The sequence below is a fragment of the Rhopalosiphum padi genome, chromosome 4, assembly GCF_020882245.1.
Source record: "Rhopalosiphum padi isolate XX-2018 chromosome 4, ASM2088224v1, whole genome shotgun sequence".
NCBI classification, from domain to species: domain Eukaryota; kingdom Metazoa; phylum Arthropoda; class Insecta; order Hemiptera; family Aphididae; genus Rhopalosiphum; species Rhopalosiphum padi.
The window spans coordinates 19,932,414-19,948,461 of NC_083600.1; the positions used below are offsets into that span (position 1 = coordinate 19,932,414).

The following is a 16,048-nucleotide window of genomic DNA, read 5'->3' on the forward strand; positions in this document are numbered from 1 at the left end:
AATTTTAAGACAACTACTAATTCTTATCAAACATTTTAACTTAAGTTTATACAAATAAATAAGTAATAATTAAACAATCAATTATAAGTCAGATACAATATTTAAGTTTTAATAAAAATAATAATAGTGTTAGTAAAACCATTGATTATAGAATATACTACAAACAATGGTAGAACGTTGTCATCGAAGAAAAGGCAAGCGCTTCTTTCGGGGCTATATGTTTTTTTAAAACTACGTATTAACGTAATTTGAGTGTGTTCCGTTAAATTTATTACCCGGTATATTATAATTAATATTGCTAACTTAAACTGAAAATATGAGAAAATGATTTATTCAAAAATATTATGTATATTATACGGATATTTATCACCATGTGATTCTTGGTGCTATACGTTTATAATAATATTCAAGCGACTAGGCTTCCTATATATATTACTCGTATAATTTATGCCATTCGCGCCTCCGCAGCGTTGAAGGTATAATATTTTTAATTTTGATCTTTGTGTTTGAATCCCATCGTTGTGCCAATGGAAGTTGTACACGTATGCTATATAATTACGGAAACGTTGAAAATCTCATACTATATTTTACATATTTTATCTCGTACGCGTTGCTTGAGTCATAGACGTTAGTACACGGTGCTGGTCCATGGCGTGAGCGAGGGATTGAGAGAGATAGAGTGATGACGAGTCTGTCAACCAGGAATACTGTTGGGCTGGCGATAAGACACTAAACAGCACACCCGATTGAAAAAAACACGTGGGAGCCGTGGCGTGTGGCTTTTTATACTAATCGTACTCGTGGATTGGCAGCGACGTAGTCGCATGTGTTTACATCAGTACTTATTTACATTTTAAACACTATACACAATACAATTGACGTGTCGGTATTTATACTGCAGTAAACACTAGTAGTATTTTTAATTGTAAATCCATTGTAAACGCATTAGTGTGTATGTATGTGTATCGTTTATACGAGAGCTAGTATATAAGAGGCGATGCGATTATTTTATCATTAAGCATCATTTACCGTAAAATGTATGCGTTTTCGGGATATATATGTTTTATACGTGATTTTAAGTCACTGCAAATTTACAACGAGACATTTTTGAAATGATTTTGTTTTTACCATTTTTTATCGACGTTATTTTTAGGTTTAAAGTATCATTTTAAAGTTTTGTCGATTGAATAGCAGTGCATTTTTTAAATTAGTAAATTATGCGATACCAGTGAAAATATTTGGTTATCTAGTTGACTTTATTAAAGACTGGGTGAACATGAAATAATTCTATAATACTATAATTGACTATTTATTTTGAGAACATTTTTATTTGTCGTCCAGTGAAAATGCCTTAAAAATGCACTGGTGATTTAAAATGTAAAATATTATGTTTATTACTAATTATTGTACTTATATAATATTAAAGTAGCTACTAGTTACTCGATATTCGTATTTTATCATTCAAAATTCTTAGAAAAATATTCTTCTTCGGAGTATGAATAATTTAAAAATGAATATCAATGTGGTAATTTAAAAATGTAATGCCGTTGGATTAACGGAGAAATGATGATAACGATTGTGATAAATGATTTTTGTTTTCATTAAAAGTCTGTTGTATTGATGAATGATGATTAATAATAATAATATTGTGAACCATGCGAAAAAACATGTATTCAAAAACGTTGAGAATTAATCTGATCGTTTACCGATCGAAGAATCGCTCTGTATAATAATATAAAATAATTATAATATTGTGTGCGCGTAGCGCACGTAAATATAGACGAAGGAGCCGCACAGCTGCGTTAAATCGCGCGACTGTGTCGTAAAGAGGTCTTTGCCACGGCGGCGCCGGTAGTATATATAATAGCCACACAGGAGTAGGCCATGCCATTCATTGCAGTGCGCGCGACCGCGTACGGTTCACGGCCGTTTTTCCGTCAATCGATTTCCGTAAACGAACAATAATAACAATCATTCTGATAATAATAAAAATCATCACGAAGTATCATCCGTCATCGACCTATTATTGTTCTTCATCTAATTATTACAAAATAATATAACGTGTGTGGTGTGTATTCGGGTTATCAATTTACGGTTTTTATTCCAACTACGGCGACAATAAAGTTTCGAAATTTTGCCGAGACGCGCGACACCGGTTTTTTGATCGCTGCTGCAACTGTTGTTGGTAATTATTATTTTATACTAATATTATATGAATTCACGAAATGGCGATTCACACATTTCACACTTAACAACGATACAATAACATATAATATTAAACGTGTATCGACAATCAACTGTATATATCTGTCACATATTCACAAATATCGTAAACATCGGTGTAATACTTATGCTGTACCTGCAGGCCTATATAATAATATAATATTATCGTGGTGCATCAGCAGCTGCAGAAGTATATAGTATAATAAACGAAGCGCGTGCGCCGACGTACGTTGCCGTTATATTGATTGACGGCGCCCGGCTACCGTTCAAAAATAAATTCGCATGTGCTCGGCGCGGTGTCGTGTATTAACAATACTGTAATGTTATAATATTATTTGGCGGCTGTATCATAATTTCTCGTAATTATGCGTCGCAATGAGATAGAGTATCCAACGATCACACGTATTACTTTTACATGGACATTTATTCATTTAAAGCAGCACCGTGTATTATGCGCAGGCTTAGGGTACATACTACGGTTTTTATTTCGTGTGGGAATCATTTTCCAAATTGTTAGATTTTGTAGAACTCAGGAATGCACTTCTGAAAAGAACACACCTTTATGGCGCATCCAAAAATTCAATGCTTAGGTGCAGTTTACCCCCTCCCTTGTTGACACGTACGAGACACCGCGTAAACCTAAACCATTATATAGTAGTGGATAAATAAACAATTACGACTCTCAGTAATATAAGGTTGAACTCATAGGCTCGTATAGATATGTGTTTTTTTTTTAAAAAAGAAGTAAATTCCACAAATTAACAATTGAGATAATATTATATTGTTCGTGGTCATATACATAAATTATATATTTATATACATCGTACAGGATGATTCTTCAAAAATACACATACTTCTTTTTTTCCTTCAATGAGGAATTTATTAGAATTTTAAAGTATACTCATTACTCATATAGAGCATATATTTTTAAATTTTTAAATTTTATTGTACTTTCTATTTAAGCAGTACCTATCATGTGTGGTGATACAAACTTCTGTTTTTCAAATGAGAATCCTCCCTTTTTAGTAGTTTTTACTGTACACTATTTAATAGATTTTTGAAAACGTTTATGTACCCAATTTAAAGTTTCAATGAGTATAGTTTCCGAGTTATAGGATATTATTACTGTATAGAATGTTATTATGTATTAAGTAGTTCAAGAAATCTCAAGACTTTGAAAATACGGTCTTAAATATATAAAAAAAATTCTAAAAATTATACACAAATTATTTTTTTAATAACTGTATTATTGAAGAAATAATAAGTGAGTATGCTTGGTGAATCACCTTATATAATATGTATACTATATCGTGTGCATAATATTATACAATGTATAATATGTCAATATACGACAATATCGTACGTACAGAATGAAAGCTATATGCCAGAGATGTGCAACAGAGATGGCGGCCCGTGACACATTTTCAATTTACTTTATTAAATTTTATTTTATTATATTTATAAAATCGGTATAATTTTTATCGTAAAACTTAGATTTGAATTATCCAAAAAAAGTGACATATATTTTAATGCTGTAAAAATGCAATAGAACTATTTGGTGGTTTCAAAAACTTGTCTCCAGTAGTAACTGATGATACAAAATATTTAATTCTTTCTATGCTCTTTGGTTCGTTAGATTTTAAAGTTCTAAAAATTGGCTCTAGTAACTTTGAGTTGCCCACCCCTGCTATATGCCGTCTAAACGTTGACCAGTATACCCGCAGTGTGTTTTAATGGTGATGACTTAGAGGTCAATAAATCGAATTACAAGAAAACAAAAAATAACATGAAAAAATAGTTTTCTTTTTAGGGGCGGATTTTTTTTTATGACAATTTAGTTCGTATTGGTAATGTTTAAAATCCACTTTATTATTTTTGTAAAGGAATCTATAGTTGCTTTTATCAGAAATGATGATAATAGTGGTATATGTTTAACTTTTTTTTACAATATATATTATATATATATTTTTACGATTGTAAGATAGACAAATTAGAAATTTAGCGTTTTAGAAATGTTTTTTTTAAAGATATTTCCACTATGTATAATTTTAGTAAATATATTATTTATCTACTGGTATTTGGAATTTAATTTATGATTTTTACCTCTGAAATGATTATTTGTAAAAATTAAAGCTTTGTAATATGTATGCTATTAAAATAAAGTATTTGGAAAATTTGGATCATTTTCTTTTATAGATTACATTTTATGACATTTATCCTTTTTTAAATTTTTTTTAAATTTAATTTTACATGGTATGATTACATAAAATAAGAAAAAAAAGTATATAATTAAATAAGGACACTAAGAGAAAGCACTTTAGATACTACGTGCAAGTACTTTTTACAAGTGTTTAAAATATGTATTTGAGTAGGTACTTAAAAAATATTTGAATATTTTTATTCAAGTACCTATTGGGGTTGTGCATTTTATAGAAGGTTTCTCCACGTTCGTTTATAATAGCTACATGCCACAAAATTTGTACGAAATGTGATACCGGCGTTTCCTACGGACGTTTGTTATTATTCTTTTTACAAATATAACCGTTGTGTTTGTAATTAGGTAACAGAAATACGATGTTGCGACAACGAGCTCAGATTAGGTCTATGTACAACACGCCACCACCGCCAACCTACTGCGAGTAGTAATAATTCTCACAGTAAAGACGTTTTAAACGTTTGTCAACGCACAACGGTCGACATCCTACAATATTATATTGTTGTGCTAACAATATAAATGTTTGTGTAGTTCTATAATTCCGTGCTTTATATTACGTAGGCAGCGTAGGTATTACGATTAATTGTACTTATTATCTGGTCAAAAGACCTTCAGTCTTGTAATAAAGTACTTTTGGTATTGTATTGGTCTTTAGTCTATAATATTATACTCTATATTTTAATGTATAGTAATATACATGTATTATGGGTTATGACTATATTTACTAAAAAATAATCATAACACCTGCAATTTTATATCACTCGCATTAATTATATACCTATTTGTGTTTCTATATTGACTATATACACATTGACACGTCGCAATAGAATGTTATTGTTACTATTATTTATAGCATAGTATTAAAAGTAGCTATATAACGCCTACCTACCTATATATTTTAATTATTATATACATTTGAACTTATATATTATAATTTAATATTTATGATAAAATCAACTTTCTGTTCGAGGGTTTTATAAATGGTTACGTACAAAACATAAAAGTATTTAAATAAAAAGTGTGATTTTGAGTATATAGTATAAAATTTATTTTTTGTTCCGCTCAGAATTAAAAATGCCTTCTTTTTTTATTTACACGGAAACACAAACATTTTAATTGGGCCGTTTTATTTCGTAGTAGTTTAGCAATTGTTTCATTTAGTGCATTATTCATAAAATATACATATAGGTACTTGTGATTTCTATACTGTTATAATATATTAATATATCTATGTATATGTAATTATCATAAATAAACATATAATATAATATGTCAAATATCATAACACATAGGTAAAATACATCCACTGGCTTAGTACAGATAGATCAGGGTCTGATCTAATTGAATCTACTTTATTGATATCTTATTGAGATAGATAGGTTTAAGTATTAATCATAACGATCAAATTAATTTTTGAAAATTCACATAATAAAACAGAGACAATTATTGTCCATAATTAAATCAGTTGTTTAGATTAAAATACAAAATATGTATAAATTAGAAACATTTAAAAAGTTGTAGCTGTTTAGTTGATTTTTTGCAAAAAGTACCTTGGATACCTTTATAAGTTTTTAATATTTTTATCTAGTTTATATAATACAGGTATAAATAATTTATTTATTTTTGTTCGTTGCGAGTGTGTGCAAATTTTATTAGAAGTTAACTCTACTAATATTGAAGACGACCCAATACGATAATCTGCAATATATTTAGTTTGGCCTCACACAGAGTCGTTAAACTTTTTTTTTTAACAAGGATTTAATTATAGTATAATTGTTTGGTTGGTTATTAAGTATTGATGAATGTAAAACATTTGTAATTTTATTTACCCTTTGTGTCAAATATACCTGTACGCGTTAACATTTTTATTATGTTTTAGCAATAACTGAATGATTGTATACATCATTATAACAACACAAATACCACAATAGTTTGGATAGGATTTAATTATAGTATAATTGTTTGGTTGGTTATTAAGTATTGATGAATGTAAAACATTTGTAATTTTATTTACCCTTTGTGTCAAATATACCTGTACGCGTTAACATTTTTATTATGTTTTAGCAATAACTGAATGATTGTATACATCATTATAACAACACAAATACCACAATAGTTTGGATAGTAATATATAAAAAAAAATGACTTACGACGACCTATTGCACAAAATTGGAGATTTTGGGAAGTACCAGAAAAGAATTTACTTCTTCTTGTGTTTACCCGCAATATCGTGTGCTTTGCATAAGTTAGCTGGAGTCTTTATCCTTGCTAAAACGGATCACAGGTAAATAGTTTTAATGGCATGTTACACACATTCCTTCTATTTATATACATTGTGATTCATTTAGGAGGACGCTACACTCGCATGTATTGTCACCGTCTTACAAATGTAAAATATAGCAAAAACTGTTTTGCACGGGATAGATACATTGAAGTTGTTGTGTAGACTCTGAATTGATCTACAATAAAGTTGAGAACATTATCTGTGAAATATTGTTTTTATTTTTTTGATATCACTTATATGAAAAAAGTTCTTATTGTTTCAAAATCCATTATTTTTTATCTTGAATAATTTTTTTTTTAGTTCTGATATCAAAGTTCTCTTTTTTATGTGGTGAAAATTTAGTTTCTTAGTTATGACTTATGATTGTAGTCTTCTCGGTTCTTTCCCAGGCAAAATAGTTTTTTCTGTGTCTTTTATATATGCAAGACGGAAACAACACATACGGGTACTGTCCTCTTAACGTAAGACACTCATTATTACAGAAAACACTAACACTGAAAGATTTATAAATGCATTTTGTCATTAAAAAATTAAAAAATTAGTAAAATAAAGATGTAGTTAAGGAGGATCTAAGGAATGTGTGATTAGATAAGTGAAAATAAAGTACGCTTAAAAAAATAAACGGTGTAATACTGTAATGTCGTATAGTGGAAAGAACTTTCGGAGACTATAGGAAATGAAGAAGAAAAAATAGTAATAATATATTTTATTAGAAATATGTTTTTTTAACTATACCTTAAAAATATTCTTTTAATATACGTTGATAATTTTTGAAATAACGAGTGTCTTACATAAATTGACTATCCGGTATATTTATTATGTTTATACGATTACTTATCTATTTATATAATTTATTATGTATAAACGATTAATAATATTGTTTTCCCGTTATAGATGTCAACTACCGGGTGAGCTCAACAATGCTTCGTATGCTTTGCCGATCAATATCATGAACATGTCATACCCATTCGATTATAAGTTGGACCATTTTTCTTCGTGTAAAATGTACGACACGAATTTCACTGAAACGTACTACTCGTCCAATATACCGGCGAACCATAGCATAAATTGTCACCGGTGGATATACGACAGGGAGACATTCCAAAACACCGCAGTGATGGAGGTGAATTTTTAAGTGCTCATAATATTCTCCTATAATGGTTCTAAATTGGTCAATTTTTTTGAATAGTTTGACTTGGTCTGTGATAGAGCTTGGTACAAAGGTACAGCGGACTCTATGCTCATGGTCGGTGTCATGTTGGGATCGATAATATTTGGATACTTGTCGGACCGGTGAGTTGTCTTATAGTAACATAAACCTTAACGCTTAATATGAATATTATATGTGAAAAAAATGTATATTATATAGTTATATTCCTGTACACATTTATGTACCATAATAGATACCAGTGCGGCAGTGCTAGGTATACTATGTAATTAAATGTGCATTATTTTAGATTACACAGTACACACTGTGTGTACGCGGAGTATTCTTATTCATATAACATAAATTCTAAGACACATATATATTATACAAGGCGATTTAATTCTGTGTATAATATTATAAACAAATGTTTTGACTTATCTACACATTTTTATTAAACTCAAACGAATATCTTTTTTTTTAGGTAATAAAATATGTATTTCAATATTGCCGTTATCTTAAGATTTTTTAAGTGATCAACATATACAGATACTAATAATGGTATATTATATAATATACATTTTATTTATACGCCATAAAATACTATTAAAGTTGGGCAAATTTTTATCTAGATAATTCAAACACATACCTAAGAAACTATATGTTATACGAGTACCTACATGTATTATGTGTTTGAATGTCTTTTTTTTAAAAATGTTTTGAAATATTTTTCTTTTAACATAATATATTTAATCTAATAAAATACCTGAAAGATATTTCAATGATAGTAAAAATTAATTTGAATATAATTTTATTTAGGAAATATAATTTTTGAATAATGCTTCACTCTGAGTAATTCATCATGGTTTGTAATACTATGATCAGCCTAAACGTTTAATATTTTTTTAATCGAGTTTTAAATTTGTATTGTTGTCAGGATTGGAAGAAAAAATATTTTTACAATATCTGTTTGGCTGCAGGGAATCGCCGGTTGCGGTATGGCATTTACCCAAGAATATTGGAGCTTTACATTTCTCAGAGTGTTGGTCGGAGCATCTACTTCAGGGTTATACCTAGCAGCTTATGTCATCGGTAGGCCGTGTACCATAACTAAGCTCGTATCTATATTTAGACGTCAATATTCAATACGAAACTGAGAGGTTGTTAAACACTCAAAAATTGTACATTGCACACGGCTATATTAATAATAATATGGACTTTAAAATATGACCTAATAAATATTTCACTGTTTAATCAGCAGGTAAAAACTGTTTATCGCGAAAAATGCACGAATAATAATAGATAATTTCTTTATAAATATATTTTTTGCGTTATCGCCACGTAAAGTAATCATTGGATTTTTTTTATAGTGTATATTTCTTAAAATAATATTTATTATTGTAGGTACCTACCGTTTTCATTCATATAATTGATTATCTTAATAATTGAAAACTATTTATGTTTTTTTTTTTATATATTTTTTTTAATGTACATAGACGCATTGTATTAGAATGGGTATTTAAATATACGTTCTCAGAACGTACAACTTTACTGTTTCAAATATTTTAAAAGTACAATTATTCACAGGTTTGGAATTTGTCAGCCCTAAATATCGAATGGTGGTTGGCGTTGTCATACAAATGTTCTTTTCTGTTGGTTTCCTTTTAACATCCGCATTTGCATATGTTTTTCACAATAATTGGAGATATTTTCAATTGGCTATAACCATACCGACTCTGTTCTACACGACCTATCATTGGTCAGTAGTGCACATATTAGTTTCATCACCAGTTAAGTTTACTAAAACTAATTTTTAATTTTTAAGGTTTATACCAGAATCTGTGCGATGGCTATTGACCAACGGTAAACAGGAGAGAGCCGTAAAAATTCTCCAGAAAGTGTGCAGAGTAAACGGTGTGGACATTTCAGACAAAGACATAGTTGAAATATTGGAATGCGATATCGAGAAAAAGCCTATAGTACAGGCCGATGCTCAACCAAATGCGTCATTTTTTGATCTATTCAAACACCCTGTAATTTTGAAGAGATCTATTATTATAATGCTTTTGTGGTAATGATAGCTAATATTAAATAATTAAATTGATAAGATATAAATTAATTAACCTATAAACTTACGGTTTATAGTCTAGACTCTAGAGTAATTAGTAATATAATAAATTATATAATACGAAGATGATATATTTGTCATTTCGCATTGTATTATGCATCTATGCGTATTATTTATTTATTATAATTTATTTTATTACATATTACACATTAATTTAAGTACGACGAAATTAAAAATTTACAAAAATATTTGGAAGAAATTAATAAAAAATATATTTAAAAATACATTCTCACACAATATGTACGTATTTGCCATCGTTATAAATATTTTTAGCGGATATCTGTACCTAAATATCTCTTGATACATATTTTATCAGTAGATAGCAATTTAAATAATTCACAATTCTTAAGATTACACTCAATAGTGAATAATATATATATTTCATATGAAGTATGAATAAAGAGCTGAGTCTGCAGGAGTTATAATTTTCATTAAATAACTATGTACTTGATTATATTTATACAATTATAAGTGTAACGACTGTAACGTATTTCAAAATGATTAAAATAATTATTTTTGTGTCTTTCATCTATGAACAGAAATATGTTTAATTATTATTAAAAAATAGCATTTTTAGTTAAATTTTAAAATAAAAAAAAAAAATATTGAAAAATCTAGATAGTATGATAAAATAATTTTTATTTGACTGAATACTGTAATATTATATATGACATAAATATAATAAAATTTAGTTTGGTTGTTTATATAGTAGTGAAATCAGAATACTACTATAAACGGAACATTAATATAATAATGCATTTTAAAACGAAAAAAAATATAAACGTAATTGAATGTTATTTAAATTTTTTTTTAGGTTTGTAAATAGCACTGCCTACTATGGTTTGTCTTGGAGTACTTCCAACCTTGGAGGAAATCAATATTTGGTGTTTAATTTAGCCGGTTTAGTCGAGTTTCCGGCTTATACGTTTTTGTTATTAACCCTCAACAAATGGGGCAGGAAGATAAATATATCTGGGTTCCTAATATTAGCCGGATTAGCACTTCTAGCAACACTAGCTGTACCCAAAAGTAAATGATTTATCTAGTTTATATGTAATAATGAACGAAATTGATTATTATTAACTTTTTAATGTGACACTATAATGACTTTTGATTTTTGATGATTTTTTTTATTATTTCACCAAAAGTTACTGATTATCGTAATTCTTGATTGTGTTGTATTATAATATTATGGTCTGTTCTATTAGCATGAAAAAAACTACAAACACATGTTATTTATTTCTAGCGAATACATGGTTGGTTATATTCTGTGCGATGATGGCTAAACTGGCCATAACTGCTTCATATGGAGCCGTGTATGTCTATACCGCAGAACAGTTCCCGACTGTAGTGCGGAATATGGGCTTGGGAGTAGGATCGTTTTTCGCTAGGATCGGAGGAATTGTGGCGCCATATATCAATAATACGGTATGGAGGTGCATTAAAGTGCACTTAAACCATGGGATTTACGAATCGAATAATATAATATAATACTAAAGGTCATAAATGTTGATTAAATTTTCAGGCTGAAATTTGGGTTAATATGCCTTTGGTTGTGTACGGTGGTCTAGCATTGTTGGTCGGGGCGTGGTCACTAGTATTACCCGAAACGCTTAACAAAAAACTGCCAGACACCATCGAAGATCTCATTGCTATGTCAGATAAGTGAGTGAATTTAAAAACGTTTTATACAAAGAACGTATTGATTTTAACTTTCTATAAAAGTCTGCAGTGAAAATTGAAAAGTAAAGAAATCAAGTCGAATTCATTGAGCAGGATTTATTTTTAACCCTTTCTAAATTTTATGGCAATAAAAAATGGGATTTCATAATAGTAACTTAATAGATATTCGATAGTATCAACAAAATATTTTTTTAAATTACAAATCGTTTTTATCAAAAAAAAAAAAAACCATACATAAAGAAAAATTTATATTTGATGTATTATATACCGACCAAGTTATATCTATGGTAGAATTAAGAATACGCTCATATAAAAAATATTCAGTATGTCCATACTCAATTTACTTTCAGTTATTCTAATCGATTAAAATATGCTAATTTATGCGTGTCAACTCAACCCACCGGTTAGACATAGATATAGTCATAAAATAATTCTCACCTTTAATTTTAATTTGATTAATCAGATTTCGTATTGTATACCCAATGCTATTATTTTGTATGCACAATAATATAGTATATTATTATGTTGATCAAGCAGTATTCATGTTGTAATATTTATTTAATATACTAATATATGTCTTGTTGTAAGTTATAACGTTATATGATGTGTTTACAAAAGATATTTCAATTGTTAGTATAATATTGTGCTTGTGTGAATGAATTTCAACAGCCAACCATTATTGAACGATAAATAAGGATTGCAATTTGGAATACTGTTAGTAGAAATTCGATGACAATACTTTATAAACACATTCCTTGTTTCAACACTAAAAACACAGAAGCATGAACCCAGAAATTTAAAAAAAACGTATTTAATACGTATATGTATACTGTATAGTCTTATACACACTTATTAGTTATTTTAACGCATGGAAATAATATTCTCTCAAGCTATAACACTTGACGAATGACGTTTGTCGACTAATTATAAACCTATATGGCTTTATCTTATTTACTTGATAAACATTATATAACTATTAAACTATATTATTATTTCTATAATTGTATTTGTATTCATGTATGTTTCCAATTTATTCTGTTGTTTCTTGAACAATCCAATTATTCTCAACACAAAAAATTCGATACCAGAATCGGGAAAAAATAATTCTATTTTAGAATTTATGTACTGTGAGTGATTAATGACTTATATGACTTCAGTATCTCAAATAATTAAAAAAAAAAAAAAAAAAAAAAAAAACACGAATAATGCAACGGACGAAACATATTTTATTGATTTAATTCATAGTAAATTTGATTTATTTTTACACCAATTACAATATATTGACATTAATAAATTACACTAGTATTATGTATTAATAAATGTTTATTTTTCAAGGAAATACAAGCCAGTGCTTACGAATGAACCAGCAACAAACGGTGACGCGAACAAGGATAAAGACAAGTATTAAAGTATTATATTATGTAGGTAACATTGATATTTTGTATTTTTCCACTATGAATAATAGTTACATGTTTTATGTTTTGTAATAATATGTATTAATGTTTCGACTGCTATTTTTTTATAACTACTTATTATTAATATGAAAACTTAAACATTGCTGTTTGTGCCCATTTTGTACTACCCACCTATGTTTTTTATAACATTCTGAGTGAATCACAAACAATAATAATATTAATATTGTAGGTGGTATTTTTTTTTTTACATGATGACTATTTTAATTCTGTATTTAGTGCAAACGGTAATAAATCCGTTGATTTAAACGAAAATAAAAAATAAGATTACCTCTACTGGACTGCGTTGTATTCATAGATATATGTATATTAAAATCATAAGTGATTTTTATGTTCGTAATCGAATTTGTGCTGTTTGTGATGCTCAATTGTATCTATGCTATAATAGTGTTGTGCGTGAAACTGTCATTAAAAATATAATATGGCCACAGTGTTCGAATTGTAAAAAAAGGGGGACTATTAGACTTGAAAAACATTAGCGTTCCTTGAAATGATTAAACTCAAACTAGTTTACAAAGCCCCCCACACCCAACCAACCATAAATTTTAAAACAAAATGACTAAAAATAACTGTATTTTTTAAACGTATATTTTTAAATTATATTGCATAACTGTAATGCAGTAGAATAATTTATAATAATAACAAGTTGTATAATTCATTAAATTTAATTTTATTCAATATAATTTTGCATAATAAAAATTACAAAAGTAGTTTATGTGAAAAAATCACTTTGTAAAAAAGTAAGTACCCTAGTAATAATGAAAATAATTAGTAGATATGTTCTAAAAATATTTAAAAAAAATATTAGGGAATCTACCTGTATAGCACGCTCTTGCGTTCCTCCTCAATTCGAGCGCTGAATACGGTCATACCTGAATACCTGATCAAACACTATTTTATTACAACTTTCGACGTGTATTGTACCATTTATATGTGTAACACGTGTACTTATACTCTTGATATCTAAGAAAACATGTACTAAATTATTCTCAACAGGTATTAAAATTAAATTTAACTTTGCTGTTTAGGGTTAAATGTAAATAATTTGTGTTTTTATACTTAATTTAGTTTTTTATAAAATAAGATTTAATAGCTTTTGTCAAACTATTTTGTACGTTTAAATAATTTGGATGAAACGTATTTTTACTATATAAAGGAATGTGTATTTTTTTTAAAATTATTATTATCATTGTTCTTATTAAAATCATTCGGTGTCTATATGTCATAACATATCAAATTACTCAAAATTAATGTTAGTCAAGAAGTTTATTTAATTTTTTTTTATTACATTAATTATTGAATATAAACATAAATAACTGTGTCAGTAAGTTGATAATTGCCTAATATGTTATTTTGTATTTTATAAATTGATTATAAAGTACAGTCAAACATTATTTCTTTAGTAATCACAATAGTGACGAATAATATTGCATATTTATTTTTTTTCAGTTTTTTTTACTATATAATGAATTTTAAAGCAATTTAAATTAATTGTATAGAATTTATTTTGATTATAATAATATCAAATACGTTTTATGCACTATGCAGTTATAGTAATTGTATATTTGTATGTATATTTTAATATATAGTATACTTTATTCTGTATTAAAGAAACTTCAAGAATAAATAATTGAATAGGTACACCGATTTTAAAACTATTATAAAAAGTCTTTAATGTGTAAACATCGATATATATATATGCAGTTCCAACTGAGGAAATCAATTAAACAAATAATTGTTAAATTCTTTTATGTAAGTACTTTATATAGGACGTAGGTATACTTAAACTTATTACTTCAAAACTAGATACATTTATTAATTTGCTTAATTATAAGCTTAGTTATAATAATGTCTAACATCGACTTTTAATTGTATTACATATTATTATATATTTTAGACGCTATAATACAAGCGTTCAAATTGTATTGCTTTACGTACCTAGCCTAGCTTAACATAATATTATTTTTTTATGAACTTTTTAGTTGTCTGTTAAAATTATTTATTTATTATGTATAATATGTCCATTTCCCTTTCAAACGTAAAATATATCCTTAAAATCAATCTAATAATATGTAATCCAAGTATTTGTTTCAGAAATATATGAAAGTTGGTATTACAGTTATAAGACAGTAAACAAAATCCATAATTTGCAGTACGTGTTACGTGTTAAATATATATATAAATAACAAATAGTTGGATTCTATTAGACTGTTGCATAGGTCCTTATCATAATAAAATATATCCCTACAAGGCATATTATATATAATTAAACATATATAGTTTATACATAGATAGAAATGTATTATGTCTGTTTGGATTTATCTTGTATATTCGGTGTTATTCAAAAAATGCACGGAAATATCTGTATAACGTTGTAATACACGCACTAATGGAATTCACTGGAGTACAAATATAGTATCAAGTAATGTGCGCCCTCCGGGTCGCATAATTTATCAACGGGACAAAATAACGTTTTTTAGATTTCCAGGAATGAGAAAACTTCATATTGTATTGAATTTTCTATATTATATTGACGTGAATTTATGTTATATATTTAAACATTTATAAACATAGAGTAAAAAAATAATTGTTCACTAGAAAACGAATTAAGATATGCTTAAATAAGTTAATAACCCTGTCCACAATTTACCTTATACTACGAGAGTAATGCATCTGCATTAATTCGATGCGCAACAGAAAGTATACCTAAAATAAGTACATTTATAATCTCAATGTAGGTTTGTATCTTATTATTTCGTAATTCACTTAACCACCCCATTATTATCATTATTTTATAATTAAACACATTTAAATTTATTACGATAGTGCGCCATTTAGGTGTACTTTTATCGTGTTTACCGGAATTAAAATTAATAGTAACAAACAATTAAAGATTAAT

The 16,048-nt window shown here is 27.7% G+C and overlaps 1 protein-coding gene across 1 annotated transcript; it reads left to right on the top strand.

The window, feature by feature from the left end:
- The first annotated feature begins 1,861 nt into the window (after window positions 1-1,861).
- Window positions 1,862-13,425, top strand: LOC132929088 (organic cation transporter protein). Its single transcript, XM_060994178.1, has 11 exons — window positions 1,862-2,185; window positions 6,503-6,722; window positions 7,617-7,845; window positions 7,912-8,015; window positions 8,804-8,958; window positions 9,454-9,625; window positions 9,692-9,937; window positions 10,809-11,023; window positions 11,241-11,422; window positions 11,520-11,659; window positions 13,013-13,425. Exons 2-11 carry the CDS (start codon window positions 6,580-6,582, stop codon window positions 13,083-13,085), a joined length of 1,659 nt encoding a protein of 552 aa, XP_060850161.1. The 5' UTR covers window positions 1,862-2,185; window positions 6,503-6,579; the 3' UTR covers window positions 13,086-13,425.
- Window positions 13,426-16,048: the final 2,623 nt, after the last annotated feature.

Excerpts from the sequence above, each read along its gene's own strand:
- LOC132929088 (XM_060994178.1), top strand. The coding sequence starts at position 6,580 with ATGACTTACGACGACCTATTGCACAAAATTGGAGATTTTGGGAAGTAC. Across the intron at positions 6,723-7,616 it reads CTTGCTAAAACGGATCACAG|ATGTCAACTACCGGGTGAGC; the intron begins GTAAATAGTTTT and ends TTCCCGTTATAG. Across the intron at positions 9,626-9,691 it reads TTCTACACGACCTATCATTG|GTTTATACCAGAATCTGTGC; the intron begins GTCAGTAGTGCA and ends TTAATTTTTAAG.